This window comes from Mixophyes fleayi, chromosome 2 (genome assembly GCF_038048845.1).
Source record: "Mixophyes fleayi isolate aMixFle1 chromosome 2, aMixFle1.hap1, whole genome shotgun sequence".
Taxonomy (NCBI): Eukaryota; Metazoa; Chordata; class Amphibia; order Anura; family Limnodynastidae; genus Mixophyes; species Mixophyes fleayi.
In genome coordinates, this window is record NC_134403.1 from 273,703,087 (window position 1) to 273,726,145 (window position 23,059).

Below are 23,059 nucleotides of genomic sequence, written 5' to 3' on the forward strand. Positions count from 1 at the left end.
TGAGAGAGTAGTCGCTGCCAGGACCTGGCTGTTCCACTGGCACCTGGACCTGCTTATCTTTGGGTGGTGTTTATAGCTTCTGCAGAACCTCTTTGTTTGTGACTGGCTGGTTCCTCAGACTGCTGGGTAGCATTTGCTACTGATTAATCCATAAGTACAATGTGGTACACCCTTACAATGGGTTCTATTGCTCCTTTTTATACAGTTTTCTACACAGATGCCAGCAGAGACTACTGTTGGTTTAGCACTGGAAATCCATTAATACCTTTTACTCTGCAACACTGAAAATGAGCTCTTCCTGTGCTTTGGCAGCCAATGTCAAAATGTGGGGGACCCAGCAACACCAGGCATTATAACACATTCATGTTATTGATAAATGTTATTGAATAAATCTGTTTATCCCAATACAAGGCAGGGGAAAGGGATCCCTGTCTTCAGCTGATCCCTGTCTTCAGCTTGCAATATATGCGGATGGCATAGAGCTTATTGCAGTGATTTCTGCTCACATTGTGCAAGATCACAAATTTGACAAGACCAATTTGGTACTAGATCTGAATGGCCGTGTCTTTTCCATTGTCACTGGGGCCTGTTTGTTAGTTTGTTTAGCAGTCAGTTTCTGATGGCATTTGTAAAGAGTGAATGGCAACCTGATGCACCTCGTGGGCTTCATGGGATGTCTCGAACATTATCCTTAATTTCAGTAACAAGTAAAAACAATACATTTAATCAAAGAAAAAGACACCTATCTACAATAACATATCAGCAGACATTTTAAACAAGCTATAACAAGCAGATCTGACAATAAAGCAGGAATAAGCTGGGGGCACAGGTTAAGACTCGGAGGGCCCCATGTAGCTCTAGGGCTTCTGTTGCCCATCTCAGATGTAGAGAGATCCAAAATATTAATCATACTAAGTTATCAATTCTAACCAGTTTTTTTAAGCAGAGAGCAATATTATTATAAATACCTGTTACCATAGTTATGACATTGGGCTGCCAGCTGGACATCACTGCCTTTAATAAAATAGAATTAATGAGGCTAGCATAATAAAAGGAATATTATAAGTGGCTGAACTACCATCACTGCTAGACACGCACAAGAGAAAAGAAGTGGCATCTTCTGAGCATTCGTGGGTTCAGCACTTGTGCAGTGAAGACCCAATCAGTGGAGTGGGGAGCAGAGCGGGGGGGGAAGAAGCAGTGGTATTGCTGGGCACTCTCCTAAATTTTGTTATGGTGCCTGGGTATGCCTAGTAACTGTAAAACTGGGTGCTGCAAATAAAGAACACACTTGGATATTTACTAACAAACTATATGTGTGCAGTAGCCATTAGCAACCAATACATTTGCTTATATTGTCAGGGGATAACTAGAACAAAATTTTGTAAGGGCCCATGTACCTGTGAAAAACTCACATATACACGTAGGGTTTTGACAGGGAAGGTGGGTCCCTCTCAGCTTTGAGACCCATAGCAAATGCAACCCCTGCACCTATGGTAGCTACACCCTTGACTACAGTAATTGTTGAAGGGTTACCAGGGATACTGTATATTGAATGGTTGCCAGGGATACTGTATATTTGCACTGTCAGTAAATGATCTTTACTACCTTCATCTATGTGTGTTACAACACCTTGATGTGTAGGGGACACACACATACATACATACATGTTTCTTACAAAGTTGCAAACTGAATTCTTAAAGATTATTGTAAGCACAACAAATTCAAACACTTTATATTTCATTCAAGAAATACCTTTGGTTCATTCACCTATCTTTCTAATTTAAGTAGGTTTATAAAAATCATGTGCACACACATATACAATGACATCACATAGTAAAGAGAAATATAGAACTTATCAGTGGCAGTCGTATTTGTCACTGTGAGATATGAATTAATGTTTAACTTCAGTAGTACCAGAGTGGTTAAATTTGGGTTGTCCTACAGCATTAGAAGGTGGTGCTAGGTGAGAGCAGGAATGTGACTAGTGCTGTTTTTGAAGAGAGGGTGGGGTCAGGTGTAGGCAAATGCAATGAGCCAACTGGAACAAGCTATTTACCTGCTGCAAAGGTTGTTCTGAGGTTTCAGTTCTTACTGCGTGCGATCCACAGGGACTGATTTCTCTTGTTTCCGCAAGATGTGTGGATTGATTTGAAAACATGCCTTGCTAGAGACTATTATTATTTTATTACATCAAGGATTTTTTTAGGCTATCTGTGCAGAATGAAGAAAAACGGCTCCAAACAGGGGACTCTTAATAAGCTTTTTGGAAGGAAAAACAATAACAATTCACTGTTTGCTGATAATCCACCATGGATACTGCCTAAGGGAACCAAGAAACCTTCTGTTGACTACCATGGTTAGTGACTGGGTCTCTGGTGGGGGGGATACGTTAGGTGATTCAGTTGTATATAGTTTTATAAAAGGACATGTCCGTGTTTGGAAATATATAACAAATATTTTTCATTTAAAGCTACTTTGTTTCTATTTAACCCGTTGCTGCACCGTGCAGGTGATACCGTGAGACACAACTGGTGAATTACATTTCTAATCACTCACGTCACACCTAATCTTCAATTAATCTGTTGCCGCTGTCAATGCTCACTATGGAGCAGTGTAAATCTGGTCATTAGCACGGATTTCAACTGCTAGTGAAATAAGTCAAATCCTTTAATAGGTGTTGTAGAAGAACATTATGACGCTCTGTTACACTATTGTATATTATAAGGGAACTTCAGGAGAAAAAAAAAATGTATCTTTATAGGGTCAATATTGGGTTTAAATACATTCCTTCTACACGGGACACCTATACAAAAGGAAGGGCTAATAAAATTAAAATGTATTTATTGTTAGGATTATTCTGTTTTTATTTCCTTATCTAATATACTGGTTTGCTTTTCAGTGTGTATTTGTAATATATAGTGTGTGTGTGTGTATGTATGTGTGTGTGTATATATATATATATATATATATATATATATATATATATATATATATATATATATATATATTGCATGCCATTCTTACCTGCTGTAAATCTGTTTTGATTTTAAAAGATGGATTAAGTCTAAAATCTGAGCAAACAATATTTTTTTTTTCCCATGGGGTGGATATGATATTAGAATAAATACTCAACTGTGGCCTATTGTGAAATGCTCAAAAATAAAAGAGCTCTCTCCATATGCAGCTGATATCTGACTGGGTTGATTGTTATAAGTACAACTGACAGGAAATTGTCAAACAAATGCTTTTGCATTAATGGTGCATATGTTTCTAGATGATGTGATCTTGAATAAAAATTTGAGGGTCGAACAGCACGCTGATGTGGGGATTATAGGTACCTTGAATGTGCCCTTTCTTACAATAATGTGCAAAATATGGAAAAAAATGTGTTCAATACACTCCTAGCTATGGTTAAATTATTAGTCCTGGTTCCATTTTGCAGGACAGTATAAACAGAGACTATACAACTGTGTGTGTGTATATGTATGATATATATATATGCATGCTATCCACTGACAGGTGTTTGGGTTCCACTGCTTATTTTTTCCTGCAGTTCCTGAAACTATACAAAGCAAAAAAGTATGTGTACATTGCATTTACATATAAAAAAAACCAAAATATATATATAATATATATGATTCTTGTACAATATTGAACATAAGATAAAGTATTGTTATCTCCTATTAGGTGAAATTAGAAAGGCTTTACTTTAAAGAGCATATGCTATGAAATGTGATGTAAACCATGTTCTGGTTTCCATGGGTAACGTACAATATTTTGACGGTATTCTTATGTATGTTTGTTTTTGCGATCATAGAATGTAAGGATAATGCAATATTCTGTTTCATTCTCATCTCTCCACTTCCCACTATATCGTTTTCCTGTGCACTCTGGAACTCTAGATCTGTCTGCAACAAAGGCACATTTGTCCATGACCTGTCTCCAATAGCTCAGCCTCTCTGCCATTTCTGAAATTTGGTTCTCAAACCTTATTGACACTACCTAATCTAAACTCCTCTAGCCTATTTCTTCCTTTGGTCTCTTCCAGTGGATGGCATCACCCACCACGTTCCAACTCAATCTTCTCCAATTTGGCCTTCCTGTGCTCTGACCACAAACTATTTGTCTCCTCCAGCCAAATCTCTGCTCATACAGTGACCCCTAAATGTTCTTGGCACAATCATCATCTCAAATTCTCTTGTACCACTCTTCCCTTCTCTGCTGTTGCTACCCTTCCCGCCCTGATGCCGCAGTCATTTTCTCACCGCTCACTGCGGTTATGGATGAGGCAGCTCTGGCAACTTCAAATCATCTCCTGCTTTCCAAACCCTAACACTGACTCTCCAAATATACTCGCTACCTGCAACACAAGTTTATTCTGTATTCCTACCACACTACCTTCTGTCTCACCAAATAAAACTACTTTAAGTCCCTAATATTTACACTGCCAACCCCCATTGTCTTAGCCACCTTCAACTTGCTTCTCTCACCATATCCAGTACCCCACACCTATCTTCTCCTCCAGTCCCCTGCCTACCAAGAGTTCTTTCTTTCCTGTTACTGAGGATGAAGTGTTCGCACTCTTATCTTCATTGTTCCCTCAAGTTGTCCTTTTGACCCCATTCCCTCCCAGCTTTTCACCCCCTTCCCCATTGCTTGCCTGCACCTAATCCTGAAACCTGTCTTCAAACATACTCCTCTCTACTACCATCTTTTGAACCTACCCTCCTCAGCATTGCCCTGTCCTTCTAGATTGTAAACTCTCCTGAGCAGGGCCCTTTCTACACTCTGTCTCCTGTTGGCACATTCTTCGTCAACCTTGTATATTCTTGCACTATTTAGATGTACTTATTTTTTGTATTTGTTATACCAACTGTCCACTGCAGAGTTTTGGGCACCTTCCACTTCCAAATAAATGATGATACCCATGACTCGCCTACCTTTATAATGCTGAATATGTATGAAATACACAGCCATGTATTCCTGCAGCAAAATAATATTAAATGTGTGATTGCACAGTACGGACTGCAGGAATGTAGCATATATCTGATTTGTGCAGTACATGAATTTCATATTTGTTTGAATTGAACAACCTGGCGTCCTATCTGTGACGCATATACTTCACCTTTGACGTCTAGGACATGTTCAGACAGTCACAAGTTTGTAGATTATTTTTCCATATGGTGTCCTGAGAAAGCAATCTTAGCGAAAGTATAAAAATTGAACATTGCTAATGTTCACATGTAAAAACATGAGTTAATCATTCACTTTGTTTATATATGTTTTGATCTAAGGAAGTCTGGTGTTTACATGATCTCCTCCCAGTTTTGACGTCACTCTTTTCTGGTGTTGCTAACACTATAGATCAGTGTTGGCTAACCTGTGACACTCCAGGTGTTGTGAAACTACAAGTCCCAGCATACCCTTCCACCAATAAGCTGCTATATATTGACAAAGCATACTGGGACTTGTAGTTTCACAACACCTGAAGTGTCACAGGTTAGCCAACACTGCTATAGATTAATGGATGCTTGCTGGGTCTGTTTGTGTTTCATTGACTATGAGTTCCTAATAGACGCAGTGCTTCCTTTGGCACAAGCTAAAATAAACCCTGACTGTCTATGGTTCCTCTATTTTGTCCTTGGATGCACAACCATAAAATCTTCTGATTTTAAAGGGATAAAGAATGTGGTTTCCATCTAATAAACGCTCCATGACTCTCAATAGGTTCCGTATAACCAATTATTAGAATATTGTAACTTTTGATGTATTACATTTGTAACTGTAACACTTTTTAAATAATACTATATTATTTGGTTGATTTTAATTTTCAGAATGACATACCTAGTTTGGTAAATATTCTGAAATACTAAAGAATGTGTTATAATTTGTTATTGCTAGATTAGCTAGGTCAAGCAAAATGGATATATTTTTTTAAACATGCATCCATTACTGCAGGTTACAAGAGAAACACATTCATTTTAATCCATCTATATACATCCAATATATTTATAAGGTTTTGAGTTATCAAAATGAACAAAATTTAGTTACATGTGGTAATCATGTTTTATGAATTCTACCAACCTCTATGTATCCTCAGTTGGCAAATATTGTTTGTCATACAAAGCGGCTCCCTCTATTGTGTGGCAATAATTCAAATCTAATGGGTGTATTTACTAGTAAATATACCTCGAAGGGTTAATTGTCAAGAATGTGAGAGTGGTCGAGCAGCTCTGCTAGTGGCTTGCTAAGGACTCTTGTAGTGAATAAGTCATAGCTAGGAAAGAAAAAGGCCCTCTAAGGGGTGTTGTTATGACCTATTACATACTATTCACGCATATGGTATATTTTTAACATTGGTGGGCGGCAGTCGGATTCATTCTGTATCGCTGCAGTATGCAGCAATACAAAATGTCCTGCGTCTTGAATTTATCAAGCCCCATAGGATAGAACGGCTGATACCATCAAGTTCAGAATTTTGGAGCTTGATAAATAGGACCTAATCGCAGTCCCCAAAGACTCCTATGGGGATTGGATTTCTGTTTGATGAGGCTGGGACAGCAGCAGACATCCTCTAATAGCTTCATTAACAGACAATCCCTCGAACTGTTCAGGGATTTTAAACTTCTTCCCCTAAGTTTGGCTAAATGTTGAATTATTTAGGCAGCAAAAGTTTGTTTGTTTTTTCACTTCTATTTTGTTTTTTGTTTTTTAGTAATTTTTAAAGGAAACTATGCCTATATAGGGGCCCCTTCTTCCTCCATGTTTGCCTCAGAATAGTCCTATTGTATGGTGGGGTTGTTTGGCCAGAGGAGTTCTCAAGGGGGAGCATGGATGCGTTGCATACGGTAATGCAATTCATTAAGGGGCATGTTGTGCTGCACACACCTTTCCTCCCTGTACCAAAATCATCTCCTTGTTTTGAGGTAGTGGGGGGTCAGTTCTGCTCCAAAAATGGAATACTGGGGCTTGATGTGCATTAGAGTACAGCCCATAGTTCCATACTTTCCAATATCTGAAAATAATTTGTAGGGCACTTTCCAGTTCAGCAGCAACTACTAAGAAACACTCTATGCAACGTTTTTTGTTTTTTTTTATGAAATGGGATTAATACGTTGTCTTTAAATTTGATTATATATATATATATATGTATGAGACAAATCTTTACAGCCTGTACAATTAGAGACAGTAAGCAATGTAAACCCAGCAACTGTTATAGTAAGAAGGGTGGAATTGAGGGCAGTTTAAATAATATAACAATATTTACTGAAATATGTATAATACACTCAGGATACACTTGACAAGTTTCCGCAATTCTATGAGCAGCTCAATGCCCTTTATAGTGATCTACTCCAGATGGTAGCCCTTTGTTTTCCTGCTATATAAAATGTATTTATAACAGGTAAGAAGTGTTGCTGCATGATCCAGTTTCATTTTGCTTTCATTAGCTGTCTTAATTCCCTTTCGTGTTTGTTGTGGCTTGGCATCCCAGTGACTCACTCGCACAGCCACATTTACATGTGCAGCTAGATGGAAAACATTCTGTACAATATCATCCCAGGCTTAGCTACAACATGGCTTGTCTTCCAGCTTCTGTGACAGGCACATGCTTTAGCATTTAAAGAGACTGTTCATCTCTTTACTTCCGTGTTAATGAAAAACGGGTTTATGTTCTTCTATCCCATCTCCATTTGTTTTACTAGAAACAAATAACATATATTTTTAGAAGTGCATGGGAATAAGAACTTGTCAAAGAATTTTTTTTGGGGAAGAAAATCCCCTGGAATTAGGGTGTACTTCCAAAACCCACCAGATACAGTTGACCCTAAATAGCAGACCCAATCATTTCCAGGGGTAAAAATTCATGAGGCGACTGCCATACTCTTGTGAGCAGGGCCATCTTAACAACATTATGGGCCCCCGGGCAAAGCAGTGCACCGGGGCCCCTAGATATAGATATATTGATGTATACAGATACAGATATAGATATATAGAGATAGATGTACTTTCTCAGTGACCCTTGCAGGTTTTTTTCTTTTGCAGGATTATTTATTCTTATTAAGAGCCGTGTCTATGGGGCCCCCTTGCCCGTGGGGCCCCCGGGCAGCTGCCCATCGTGCCCAATGGAAAAGATGGCCCTGCTTGTGAGGTGTGTGGCTCCTTGAAGAGTGTGTTAAGAGAGTTTGTGGAACCAGAGTGTTCTATGTCTGCTTTTGAAAGATATATGTTCGAGTCTATTCCTTCAACTCTCACAATTTCTAGTGATGCTGAGTCAACCTCACTGTCATTGTCATTAGTTTGGTTTATTGTGATTGATGCCCAAGTAAATGCTGCTGATACTTCCTTCCACAACACAGAGAGATCAGAGATCTGGGAGTTTTAAGACTGAGTGCATGGTCAACCTGTACCGCATGAGTAAGGAGTGTGGGTATTCACTCAGAAAAGCACCTGGAGAGTTTGAGACTGCACTTGCACGAGTGTGCTCAAGAACACAGTGAAGTGTGCAGGTATCTGCAGGCATGTGATGTGTGTTGATATGACCATGGCAATCTACAGGCAGAGGACTGGGCATAATAGTGACATTCCCACTGTGTGAGAATTTCAGCTCTTGTGCCAAGTGAAACTGTCTATATAATTAAGTGAATTGTGCTGGAGAGTAACGTTGGAAGATGTAAATAAAGATCTAATTATTTTATGTCTATCAAAAGAGATGACTTGCACCCATTTATTTAAATATGACTAACAGTATAACACTTATTACACCTGCATGAGGTGAGAGCGACTGGGATACAGCTGGTTTATTAACCAGAAGGTACTTCGGCAAACCGGGAATACATAAACCATGCTTATAACTAGAGATGCTCAGGCCCGATTCCCCGAGAACGAACACACCCGAACTTAGCAGATCCGAGTACCGAGCCGGCTCAGTACTTTTTCGCGCCCCCTTGGAATTGAAAACGAGGCAAAACATCATTGTTACGTCATCGGATCTCGCAAGTTTTAGATTCTATAAGTACCGCCCTCCACGGCGATCCAGCGCCATTTCACAGAGGGACACAGAAGGGGTAGCACAGTTCTTGGCAGGCTCTAGTGCAGTTGGGCAGCGTCATAGGTAGAAAAGAAAGAGGAGGGGTAGCAGTGTTCATCAAAGTCTCCAGTGACATTCAGGAGAGATGCATTGCTGAAATAGAATAATAGTTCTGGCAGGCATGGTCTTCTAAATCTGCAGTCTATGTTTGAAAGTTTATGAAAATAATATTGTGACCTGCGTGGTGGTCAAAATTGACTGCAAATTACTTGAAATTAGTGTTCTTGAGGTTAATAATAATGGGGGGGGGGGGGGGGAGAAAAAAAAATGTGATTTTTAGCAACAAAAAAAAAAAGGGATTTTAGAGAAAAATCAGGAACCAAAACGCCCAAGGATGCTTTTGCCAAAACACGAAGTTAATCCAGATCCAAAACCAGATCACGGGGGTCAGTGAACATCTCTACTTATAACTTGTAGACCTTGCTAAGTGTTTACTATTAGATGTAATCTGTTTTGTGTGTAATTATTATACAGAATAAACCAAAAAAGAGAGAAACCTTTGATATGGAATTTGCTTTGATTTGTTATGCAATATATTTGGCATTATTGTATTCCATGATTAGCCTTTGGAGTTTCTAGCGCTGGAATTCATTTTTGTGTGTGGTGTAACTATTATACAGAAACAAAAGCAATCTCATGACGCTAGATGGAAAAAAAGTGTTTAATGCACATTTTATTTTTTATGTACAATGTAGCATTGGGTGTGAAAGTGCCAATTTAATGGCTTATATCCACACTGTCTAGTGCACCCGTGCATCCTAATTTTCTTAATTGATGATATCTAAATTTTGAATGTATAATGTTGTTTGTTTTCTAGAAGTCACCTTTGAACTAGTGACAATGGAATAGTTTTGTTTTCTTTTGTCACCTGGCTAAAAGGAAACAATGTAGTGGGCAAATTGAGAGATATTAGCCTGTGAGTTTTCAAATCGGTACTGAAAAGTTACATCCAATGGACAGTGCGTTCGGACAACAATCTGACACATTGGTAGACCACTTTCATGGTCTGAATGTATTTTCAACTAGTCTTGATCCACATCTTCATGATTCCAGAATAGCAGTTGTTTTGGGACCATAGACACAACAATTAGGTCCAGTTTGGTCTAAAATGGATTGAATTACAGTAAAAACTGTAAGTTGTACATGGCTTATTCAGATGACCATTTTTGTCAGAATTGGCTCAATCTATTTTCCAAATAGACCACGACATTCGCAAACGGATATAAAAATTAGAGGCAATGGGATAATCTAGACTTTAATAAAGTACATATGACTAAACTGGCAAGCAGATATCATGTACATAATCAATCTTTTTTTTGTTTTGTTTTTTTAATTGGTTCTCCTAATACAAGAATTAAAAAGCTGCCAGTGGATCCTAATTTTTAGGATCTTGCATTGTTCGATAGTGCATAGCCGCACTAACACCATAACATCCTGTTTAGCAGTTGGCTTTGACTGTCTAATTTGCAGCGGACAGATGAAACTAATTAATAATTGGTTGCTATGGCTCTAAAGCACATTTGTACATTTTGTCAATTAATATCCTTCAGTGTTAGGTTTTGATGACTTCTCTATGTTTTTAATGCTGATAAACTACACAATACACTACCTCAGTTCTTGTGTTTTTATTTTGTTTTGTTTTAGTTTGTCTTGCTTTTTCCAGATGTATGCATTTAATTCTAACCGCTAAGTCTCACTGGTTACTATATTCAAATGTTGAAAACCCTGGTCTGCACAGTATGGCAAAACTTGTAGGTATACATTGTAGGTGTATCTATCTACACCCATTATGAGGCATTTTCTCTGAGGCGTGGACCTAAAGAGGTTTTATATGAAACCTCAAAACTAGTGAATCTCTTGGTAGCAGCCACACCTTTATTCATAAACGTCTGTGCGGCCTGTGTTTTCCTGCACGTTACACTTAGCTGTCTAAATGAGGTGTGTGTGCTTTGCATTAAATATGTCTTGTAATAGGAAGCATAAAGCACAACTAGGTGAATGTATGTGAGGTTTGTTTTTTCTGTTCCTCTTCAAGTCATGTGCTTTAGGAGAAATAATGGTTTATTGGATTGTATCTATCATAACACATGTATCCCTTGCTTTTCTGTCATTTAACCATTCTGTGGTATGACACTTCTGGGTTTGGAATGTGCTCACACCACATTCCTTCAAGTAAACCATCCCCTCCAGTGTGACCAGTCACCATTGTGTTTTGCAAAGCCAGCCAGTATGTGTCTCAGAAATGTATGGGTAGTATGTAGAAATCTGGGAGGACTAGTCTATTAAAGGGGAATGTGTGTGTATGTACGTGTATGTACGTGTGTGTGTGTGTGTGTGTACGTACGTGTGTGTGTGTGTGTGCGGATAGATATCACGTTGTTGTTTTCATTATGAGGGATTTTAAGAACAATAGAGGCATATAATTCACCATAACAGAGTCCTTATTAGAATTACTAATCATACACTCTAGAATACAGGAGAAGCTGATTCCCAAGGGTACCCTCCTCCTTCAGGCAAGGGGCCAGAACAGGTGTTTGATCCAGGTGATTCTAACTTTCCCCCTAACATTGCTGTGCAAGAGAGCACTGGTCAATACTTAGACTGTTCAGCCACACACCTGAACTCCCTCTAATTATTGGTGTATGATTCATCTGATAACACTGACTCCTCCTTATTACTGAGGGGCTGTCTAGAACAGTGGGAGGCTTCTTGCTGGGATACCCTTGGGGCTGCATGTATTATAAAATATCATGGATCAAATTTGCAATAAAAAAAAAAAAAAGTATTGGCTGCCCTAAGCTCAAATTGTCAATCTATTACAAGGCCTCAGCTAACAATATCTGTTCAAGTATTCGCTCAGGTACCTCGCCACATTCTATTTCGGTTATAGATATAGACACACTGCAGACTGGTGATTTTGCATCATGGTGAAAAGTAATTGGCGTCATGCAAGTACCTTTTTGGTCGACTATAACTGAGTGATGTAGGATGACTGGAACCACCTGTGGGGTGGTAGTGTAGTGGTGGGATAACAGCATTTAAGTGTCCACTCCAGTGCCTGGTAAGAATACCACTATCTCAGAATAAAACTTCTACCTCACCTTAGTGTCTAAAACCTTACCTTGTGGGCTTAAACACTTTGATATGTGTTCCATCATTTTAGGCTAGTGACAGCCACAGAGTGACTAGCACAAGCCAGCTTGAGGACTGAAAAACTGTCTCTAAGACTAAGTTGTAGTAAGAGATTCATTCAAGTGAGTCTGAGTTCTGAGCCAAATTGCAGTCTATCACGTTGTGAGTAATGGAGAGTTCCATGGGGCTATCACGCAAGGTGCTGTTGGCCTTGTGTTGGATGTGCTCTAAAAGGTACCCTCTGAGAACTGCATGTGTAAGAAATATCCACCCATGAGCATTGAATGAGAGGGAAAATGCAGAATGACTAAGGGAGTAGAGATGCCCTGTAGTGAGGAGAGATCAGGAAAGTAGAGAAACCCTGATAGCACTGAGACTAAAGAGAGAGACGACAACAATCTCCGTCATAGTGTTTGCTCTGGGGACAAGTTCAAGATGTAATACTTCTGTGATATATGCAGAAAGAAAATATATAATAAAAGTAATTATTTCATCAGAGAGTGTGGCACCCATTCGTCAACTATAGTTCTTCTGAGCTAAGATACCAGTGTCCGCTTCACACCTATATTTCTTCTTTATCATCTATTTATATAGCGCCACTGATTCCGCAGCGCTGTACAGAGATCTCATTCACATCAGTCCCTGCCCCATTGGAGCTTATAGTCTAAATTCCCTAACATACACACACTCACCCAGACACAGACAGACAAATATGGAGATAGACATACAGACTAGGGTCAATTTTTGATAGCAGCCAATTAACCTATTGGTATGTTTTTGGAGTGTGAGAGGAAACCGGAGCACCCGGAGGAAACCCACGCAGACACGGAGAGAACATACAAACTCCACACAGATAAGGCCATGGTCGGGAATCAAACTCATGACACCAGTGCTGTGAGGCAGAAGTGCTAATCACTAGGCCACTGTGCTGTGTTTGTTATCAAACCTGCATGTGCTGGGACACGTATCATAGTAAATACCCACTAGTTTCTGGGAAGATGAGGACAAAGTTAGCCTAGGTCAGGGTTTCCCAAATCCAGTCCTCAGGGATCCCCAACAGTGTTTTCCATATCTCCTTGTTGGATCACAGGTGTATTTTTGTTTTTCTTTACTGACTGACACATTGTAAAAGATCCACAGGAGTTAGTAATTATGTGACTTGTGACCTGGAAAACCTGTACTGTTGGGACTCCCTGAGGTCTAGATTTGGGAATCTGCCAAAGGTAGATGCTTGAGAATGTGCACCTACACCACTGCACAGATGGTTAAAATGTATAAAACTATGAAGTATGTTTGTAAGGACAATTTCATTCCTTTTAGTGATAAATGGCAATAGAACACCATCTGAATTCAATAACTGAACAGTTCAACATACTTTAGTTTACTAATCTGCGCAGAGCATTATTCACATGGAGAATGCAAATCATTTGTTCAGATGTATGCAGCTCTTGGCCTCTGTTTATTATTGCACCTCCTCTCCTTCCAGAGTGTATACATGTTTCATTCATAGCATTTGTATAATTTTGATCACTAATAGACTTTGGTATATATGGTTGTTTTCCAGCATATGGTTTTGTTATTTACAGGCTATACAAAGCATACAAATAATTCCATCTACTGTGTGTCTGTTAGTGCGACAGTTTACAAGCATACTCTGTATGCAGTTATCAATCTGTTCCTATTATGCCAGTACTTCATATTAGACAGCAGTCACAGGGGGCAAGGGAACGGCTATTGCTGTGATTGACATGCTTGTTGGGCTGACCTTTTGTACACATGACAGGAGAATTTTAGCTTTCTAGCAATATATAGCAAAAAAAAAAAAAAAAAAAGGTATTAATGTTTTAATGGAGGTGAATACAGTGTAATTCTACTTTTGATATTTTAACACAATGCTCTGTGGATATTTATGAAAACTCTTCTACAGATAACTGTAGAAAGTAAGGTTTTGACCACAGCAATCAGTCAGATTCTACCATTTTTCTAGTACAAGGTTAAAAAATTAAAGCAAGCATCTGAGTGGTTGCTATGTGGCAATACCATATTTTCATAGTTACCTTCACAAATGGCTTTTAATAAATACTAAGGGGTAAATTTATCAAACTGCGGGTTTGAAAAAGTGCAGCTGTTGCCTATAGCAACCAATCAGATTCTAGTTATTTTAGTACATTCTACAAAATGACAGCTAGAATCTTATTGGTTGCTATAGGCAACATCTCCTCTTTGTCAAACCCACAGCTTAATAAATTTACCCCAAATGTTGAACTTTTATTTTAAATTTTCTTTCATACACAAATATTTTTCCAAGGTTGTCTGGTATGGTTTATATCTTTATGTACCTTTTTTTTTTTTTTTTTTTTTTTTTTTTTCAATTCATGTAAGAATTCATAGATTATAAAGAGCCATATATTATTCAAATACTTTTGTGTGAGATGTAAATCTTTCCTACTGTAAAACCATTGACAGTAATGTCACAATAGCTTGTGTGGAGTAGGATGGTTTGTAATGTTAGATAATCTTCTACGAATAAACTGTGACCATACATTAGGGTAGTGGCATTAATGGAGAAATAGTGTTCTATCCTTGTGAATGGGTATTCCAAAAGGTATAATGATCGTGAGTTGTTCCATTTTACAGAGACCATATCACTCAATTTTGGCACTAGACCATTAGCAGTGTGTGTTTTATGCCTCTGTAGGTTGAAGATGTTGCCCACAAGCCTGTACAAGGAAATGGGGTTAAGAAAAGAGCAGAGTTAAATATCAATAAACTATGAGCGCAAGTAGAGTATGATTATGGAGAGCGAACACCTGATGGATGTGTCTGTAGAATTCCCTAATGCAGTACATATAATTAGTGCCTAAGTCCAAAAAGGGTCATATGTTGGTCATCCCTGTCCTGGAGCATAAACATTCTTACACACTCAAAAATGTCACCTCTAAAGGCACATTGTTACGGATGTTCCGGTTTATTTTTAGCTACTGCTTTTATTTGCATACCTCTTTTGCTTTTTTATTTTTTTATTTTTTTTATTTTTGCTATTTATTTATATATATTTCTCAATATATGCCAAGTCCTCCATCAAAAGCTCCCTGCTTTTGATGGAGGACTTGGCATATAATGAGGAACAGAGGAGTATGTCTGTCTATTTAGTGTGTCATATGCATTTAGATGTTGGTTTCTATGTTTTTTTTTATATTGTTAATATATCATTTTACTTTCTGTTTCTAGATGATGTGCTGGGTTCATATTCATTCCTTGATGACTCTGGAACTGCAACTCTGAAAGCTCGCCCTGGTCCTCGTGTTAGACCTGTGCTTCAGTTTTCCACTAGTGTAAGTATGCCGCAGCGGCACAACGTTTCTTTCATGCTGTATCAAATTACTGGGGGGAGATAACCACACTGTCAGGCGTGGCATACACACTGCTTTTATTTCAATGCTAATAATGATCACACTGGAGACTTTGGCACTTCTATTTTGCTACATGTTTCAGTTAATGTAGTGCAGCTGGAGTAACAAAGGTAGCAAATGTTTGGTATTCAATTCTACGTGCTTTGATGAAGGCAAATTAATCTATCTTCACTGTCGGACACTGTAACGGGGAGACCACAAATGTCTTGTTCCTTGCTTTAATAAAAATCGGTCCCTGTCTGGTAGGCACAGTTCTCGTATGGAGGTTGCAATAAATGTCCCACTCCCAGAGGCTACCAGTCTCGCGCTGAAAACAGCTGGAGTTCCTCTAAATCTCCTGTGCTATGGAGGCCGTCAAACTTGCCAAGAGTTAGTGCTAAAGAAAAACCTACACATTTTTCAAGTGTAGCCCTTTATACACAAGGGTGGCGTGGTATAGCTGATTCTGCATGTACCACTGATCCTGTGGTTTTTTTCATTTTTTTTTTTTTTTTCATTAGCGCAGGCTATTTTGGGTTGAAGTGTAAAAACCCTCGTAAGTTTAATAAAAAGGTTTGATAATTGAGGTGACTTGATCTGTAGTACAGCAATAAAGATACTGCTGTACAATGAATCCTCACATTGAATTCACACTTCTTAATACACAACTCCAACATTTTACCTGGCTGCTGGTTGTGGGTATCTTTCAGAACTGGCTCTCTCTCATTTTTTTGAATCTTCCCTGTCCAGTAAGGCAGCACTCTTTACAGGTACCTGGGCTCTTGACTTGGTTTCATTGCAGAGACCACACAAACAGTATATCCAACAGTGTTGCATACTGGGCACACCAAATACATGTTGTTATGGCCTCTCCACAGCTTCATACTGTGCTTACTGAATGCCAGAGACTCCCTATGAGATTAGCTTGTCTCCCAAATACAGCTCACTCACCTACAGAATCACTGTAGGTTGGTGCTCGAATGGGATGGTGTCGTTTTTGTGAATAGAACTCCTGGTAGCTAACTTGAGTGGTCAGTAAACCTCTCCTAAAGGGAGGACTTCTTTTCCCCAGCTATCTAAATCCTCCTCCAATCCTGCCATGGATCACATGACACATCCCAGGAATGGCACTGTCTATTAGACTAATCACTGGGATCCATGTCATCGAGTATCGCTAAACCAAGAATCTGCCAAATCCCTCATTGACCATTTTATTAAATCCAAACTGAATTTTCTTTTCTTGATCTGTCCTTGTGCGAGTGGGAACACGCCACAAAATATGCTCATAAAAGATGCAAACAGACGCAAAATGACTAGAACAGCAAGGAATCAGGGCTCTTCATCACCAATCACAAGCAACCAGCATGGGAAAACAGTTGTGTTAAGATAGTGGTAAACGGCAGTCCTGCAGAATCTCAAATTTGCTAGCAAAGTCAGTTTGTAGTGTGTCCCATCACCCATTTGGACTATGAAGAAATATTTTTATTTCATAAAGTGGTGAACAAGGGTATTGGAGAGTCAATTAAAACTGATTTTGAAATTTTTTTTTTTTTTTTCTTACGTTTAAGAACCACTACCATTTTTACTGGGACAACTAGGGCCCAATTTTAATTCTTATCTCTGACACCACAGTCCAATGGGGCTATAGAAACATCTTCCAAGGGGAGGTAGTATGGTAGAGGGAATCTTGCATACAAAACTTAAGAGCTGAAGTTCCACCAGCAGGATGACTAATATTTTACAGAACCGTTTAGATAACACTCTTCTCTGTGTCTGTGCATATAGATTGACTAGCACAACATCCGTGTCCATGGTAACTGTCATGTATGAGACTATACAGCCAACATTTATAAACGGAGTATAATGTTTCATGTGGCGTATACCATTTGTTTTCTAGCTTATTGCAGTTACATGGTTATCTACCAGTTAGGCTGTTACTGAATATAAAACTTTTACTTCAATAGGCTTAGACAGGAAGTCTTGCATGCCAAGGAAAATAAATTATGAATCACAACCTTATGCTGAGTCTTTCGTTCTGATAACTTCCTGAACTTTTATCATTTATCTTTTTAGCAATTTAAGTAAGTAACCAGTAAGTGGCAACATATTATTGTTAACCTGATATGCATGAGCCTTACCCAAGACATTTGTATTGCTACTAACCGCTGCTGTGGATGTTCTTCATGTACTCCTGACAATTTTTTAAGGGGAAGTAATTCGAAAATATGATACCAAAATACACAACTTGATTCTCCTAAAGCTTACAATAACGCAGTTCAATGAAAGTTTCAGGAGTTGGTCAGAATGGAAGATATTTTTCAGCAAAAGTTGTGGTACTGTTTGAGCATATCTCTCAGTATTCAACATTTGGAAATCAGGACATGCAAGACCAGTGTTGGCTAACCTGTGACACTCCAGATGTTGTGAAACTTCAAGTCCCAGCATGCTTTGCCAACATATAGCACCTTATTGCTGGAAGGGCATGCCGGGACTTGTAGTTTCACAACACCTGGAGTGTCACAGGTTAGCCCGGCGGTTCCCAAACTGTGCGCCGCGACTCCCAGGGGTGCAGCGGCGCTGTCATTGGGGTGCCGCGGGCCAGCCATATAAGAAAAAAAAAAAGAACACAGTAACTTACCAATCTGCCGGGCGCCGGGACCCAGTAGACTCCTCTCTCCTGCAGCAGCTGTTACTGACGTCGATATTCAGTGACAGCTGCTGCGGGAGAGAGGAGGCTGCTAGGTCCCGGCGCCCGGCGGATTGGTAAGTTACTGTGTTCTTTCTTTCTTTTGGTTTTTTTTTATATGGCTGGCCCGCGGCAAAGGAGGCAGAGGAGGGTGACAGCGGGGCAGAGGAGGGTGACAGCGGGGCAGAGGAGGGTGACAGCAGGGGCAGTGGAGGGGGACACAGCGTGAGAGGGGCAGAGGAGGGGGACACAGCGAGAGAGAGGGCAGAGGAGGGGGACACAGCGAGAGAGAGGGCAGAGGAGGGGGACACAGCGAGAGAGAGGGCAGAGGAGGAGGACAGCGAGAGAGAGGGCAGAGGAGGGGGACAGCGTGACAGAGGGCAGTGTGTCTGGATGCAGAGGGGGCATTTTTGCATACAACTAAGTATTTCTGTCCTGACCTAAATACTTATTACAATTTTTTGACCCAACTACTTCTAAAACAGGACTGCTCAATAATTATATTGGAGGGGTGCCTTGAAAAAATTTGGAGACTCTAAGGGTGCCGCGAACTGCAAAAGTTTGGGAACCATTGGGTTAGCCAACACTGTGCTAGACCATTCTCCTATAAACCAGAACCTCACCTAAATCTGGGTTGATAGTGAGTATTTATGAATTAGAGATCCTCCTATGTACAGTAGCCTTCCTGGCATTAATCCAATGAAAGACAAAGCATCTATTAGCCACATTTTGCAGAAACTGTCTAGAACGGTGAACGTTAGTTTGCACTCTGCCACACAGCAAATATACGTAGGATGTGAAACCTTTGCAGTTTTCTCAAGGTATGGGGACTTTTCAGTTATATATTTGTACCTCCTTTTTAAATAGCGCAATTTAGGGTATAGTCATTAGCGTAGTAATGAAAATTTTCATTGGGGGGGGTCAAAAGGTCAAGGACTACTATAGGACTTGGAGCCCCTTTATCTCACGATTGGTATCCTGTTTTATGACAGTTGTAACAGTGACTGTAGATATACAAAGACTCCCAATCCTATGTTCTTTTTTGTCTGTTCTTCAGGAGTTGACCAAAAATGTAATTATACATTAATAAATATTATTAATGACCAATTAGTACAATGGCTGGTAGAAAAATAAATAAATTCAATTGTTCATTTTAATTTTTTTTTTACATTTTTCATCGTCATTAACCTAGTTTTTATTCAGATTTAGTTGATGGCCTAATCTCATTTGTTTGGGAGCATTTTTAAATCTATAGTCACTGCCTCACTGGTTTTGGTATTTGCTATAAATTTAAATTGCTATTTCTCATGTCTGTTACTGGAACCACCGCATGAAATTCAGGGTAAAAGTAAAGTGAATAGTCATTTTATAAATACAGGTTAGATGTTCATGAACGCAACACTTAGATTTTTTTTAAATAAACAACGAGAACTTTGAAGGCCGAAGGGGAGAAGAGTTCCATGAGAACAGCAGTTGAACATGGGTCAGTCGGTCCTAAGATCTGTATTAAATCTATACTAAGTCAATCTATATTAAAGAACATTTGATAGTTATACTAAGACAATATATAATACCATGACTTCAGAAAGTAGCATGAAGGCTTTTGTGTAGAAGTTCATGGGGGGGGGGCAAAATAGTCTTTGCCCACCCAACAGAAATCATGGGGGGGCGCGCAACTGCCAACTAGCAGTTGCCCCCTGGTTCTTACACCCCTGTATATAATGGTCTTTTAATGTGTTCTATATTGAGTCTTGAGGGGAGAGTTGAGAAAAGGAGTAGTGAGTATTGACAAACCAAGTTGCATTACAGCACAGAATACAAAGGTTGGGTTAACACATTTTCCGGTGTAAATATTTGCAGATGCTTGTGTAGTACAGAGGAATTTAAAGACACTGTTTATTTAACCCCTTCCCTGACTTAAAAAAGTTCAGGTTTGTTATAACTTGTGCATATGGACGTCTAGGGCATAAGAGGTGAGTGTTAAATCTACATCATGTTGAGAAATAATAAATATTACACACCTTGGTGCTTGACATAACTTTGTGGCTAAATCATGTATTGCTGACTCTTTGATCCGTACATGATAACATGGGTTTACTAATCTAAGATTATACAAGACACACACAACTGTTGGGAACATGGTTTAAAACTACCACAAGGGTTATTGTATACATTTATTTCATACTTGCCAACTTTATAATGTTGGTATCCGGGAGCCTGAGGGGGAGGTGGGTGTGATGGGTGGCGGGCCTCCAAAATGGGGCCAAATGCCGCGATTCACCGGGAATCGCGGCGTTTGGGACCTAATTCTGCCCACTTCACTAGAAAGTGACCACTTCCTAGGGAAGTGGGCAGATTCGGGAGATTGCCACACTCTCTCGGGATTCCGTGAGACTCTCGCAAAATGCGGGAGTCTCCTGGACATTCCGGGAGAGTTGGCAAGTATGATTTATTTAATGAATTCTTTTCTTTTCACATGGTAGTAATAATATAGGCATGTTCATGACTGGCTACAAAACACTTAAAATAGCCAAAGATTGACAAACAAGCATTCTGTTTTCATGTGCCTAGACAGTTGCTTGCAACTCTGCAGGCTTTGGGTACAAATGATCACAACTTGTTATATATAGGCTATAAAAAAAACTACCAAACTCTACATTAGCACAGTATAAATTAATCATTAACTGAATGGCAAACAGTACTTTCTTGATATACCTGTTTTTGTCATTATTAGTCATAAATGGCTCTGCATTCTTTTAGTGGGAAGGAAGCAGCTTTTCTGAAGAAATCCTGAGTCTATATGTGGACACTATTTGCATAAATACATGATCTGTATGCTTGCCTCGCAAAATGGTCATTGTGCAACATAAATATGTAAAACATATCAACATGCCTGGGATATTGAAAATGATATATTTTAGGATGTTTAGCCCACTACACATTATACATGCTGAGCATAATGTGATATGCAGTTGAACTGGAGAAACTGCATGTTTCCCATCGCTGATACTTGCAAACAATTTACCAGGGTATAAATAAGGAGTTACCATACCTCCCAAGATAACGCATCAGCAAGGGAACTTCTGCAGACTTCATTATGTAGGGTGTGTGCCTTGAAGTTGCACCTGCACACATAGTCTGTCCATTGCACGTTAAGGTGCTCGCTTACGGAGTGTTCTCATTTGAAAATAAATGTGTGTTTTTCTCATAAAATGCGTGTTTTGTTTTTTTTTCCGTTTTTTTATACAAGGTTATTGAGTGGAAATAACATCTGTTTTTCTGTAAAGACCTCATCTTGCTCCATAAGCTTAATAAACACTTTGATCAAAAACTAGACACTTGCACAACACTACCAAAAAGGATTTGCCCTTTTCCTCTTCCATTTTCATTCCTTAAATAACCAGCTGTATGTACAGTAGCATTAAACCTGTATATAGTGTGAGGTGGGTGGTAGTCCAATGTCAACTGTGAAATAATGAATCTGTTATCCTTTTCCCTTTTGATTATAAAAAAAGTTTCATTCTTATTTGCAGAACACCGACACACAGGGACTAGCAGTACCAACCCCTTCTGTTCCATCAGGTTTTATGGACAATGCCTCAATAGGTAAGTTCAGTTTTACTTGTTTGTTGTAGAAAGATTGTGCTTGCTGCAGAACAGTTACCTATAGGCAGGAGAGTTTAGTCATTTAAAAGGACTCTTCATGCATTATTCATAAATGCTTATATAGAAGTTGGCACACAGTCATATGTTTAATGTTTTTTATTTATTAATAATAATAATAATAATAATAATAATAATAATATTATTCAACAAAATCTGCAGTATATTTAAAGGAAACCTATAGGAACACCACATATTGACAAAAAAGAGACCGAAACCTTTTGTATTGATGACCTGCCCTCTACAGACCTTACAATGTAATAATAATCATCTTTATCTAGTGCCACAAAATTATTGCAGTACAGATTAGACAATAAGGCAGTACAAGGTATAACAGTACAAAGCAATAAGCGGGTAACACTAAAACAGCTACAGAAAGGCGGGAAGGGGAAGCAGGGTATATTCAGCACAAACTGAGAACCTGACCACAAAAGTGGGCTGAGCAGACATGTTTTGAGCCACTGAAAGAGGAGCAAAGATATGCAGGAGTGGAGTCGAGAGGCTGAAAGCCCATGGAGGTGGTGGGCAATATAGCTGGAACAGAAGTGCTAGGTAGTGAGACAGAAGGTAGGAAAGCCCTTCTCGTAAGGGCTTGCAACCTAAAGGGACGGCAAACAGACAGTAGACACAAAAGGTACTAGGGGAACTTGGACAAGTGGAAAGAGCGTGAGAGATGGAGGATGAGGTTGAGTAGATGGCTGATGGGCTTTTAAGAATACATTGGTTTTCAGTGCCCTTTTGAAGTTTCACAGACTAGGGGTAGACTGATAGAACGAGGAAGATCATTTCAGTGGAGGGGGCAGCTCGGCAGAAATCTTGGATTCAGGAGTGAGATGTGATGATCAGAGGGAAGGAAAGGTGACAGTAATTGGCTGGTTGCAGAGGACAGGAGACTATTTCATATGCTATATAAAGAGGGTTGGTAAGCAAGGACTCCATTGACGTATTGCGGTTTTGAGAAATATCTCTAAAATGTAGATTCTGCAAGTCAGTTGACTAGTTTGTGCTACAAAAATATTTTCATTTACAGAAAGATTGTGGCATTGGTAGAGTCTTGTAAACATAAATTGTAAGAGGTTATTAGAGGCCAGAAAA

General features: G+C 39.2%; 1 protein-coding gene across 1 annotated transcript in view; it reads left to right on the plus strand.

Moving 5' to 3' along the window:
* The first annotated feature begins 2,047 nt into the window (after positions 1-2,047).
* Positions 2,048-23,059, plus strand: part of C2H6orf132 (chromosome 2 C6orf132 homolog) — a 36,078-nt gene continuing 15,066 nt past the window's right edge. The window contains exons 1-3 of the mRNA XM_075196235.1: positions 2,048-2,359; positions 15,455-15,558; positions 21,835-21,907. Of these exons, the coding sequence (XP_075052336.1) occupies positions 2,224-2,359; positions 15,455-15,558; positions 21,835-21,907 (313 nt within the window). The 5' untranslated portion in view covers positions 2,048-2,223. The remainder of the gene's footprint in view (positions 2,360-15,454; positions 15,559-21,834; positions 21,908-23,059) is intronic.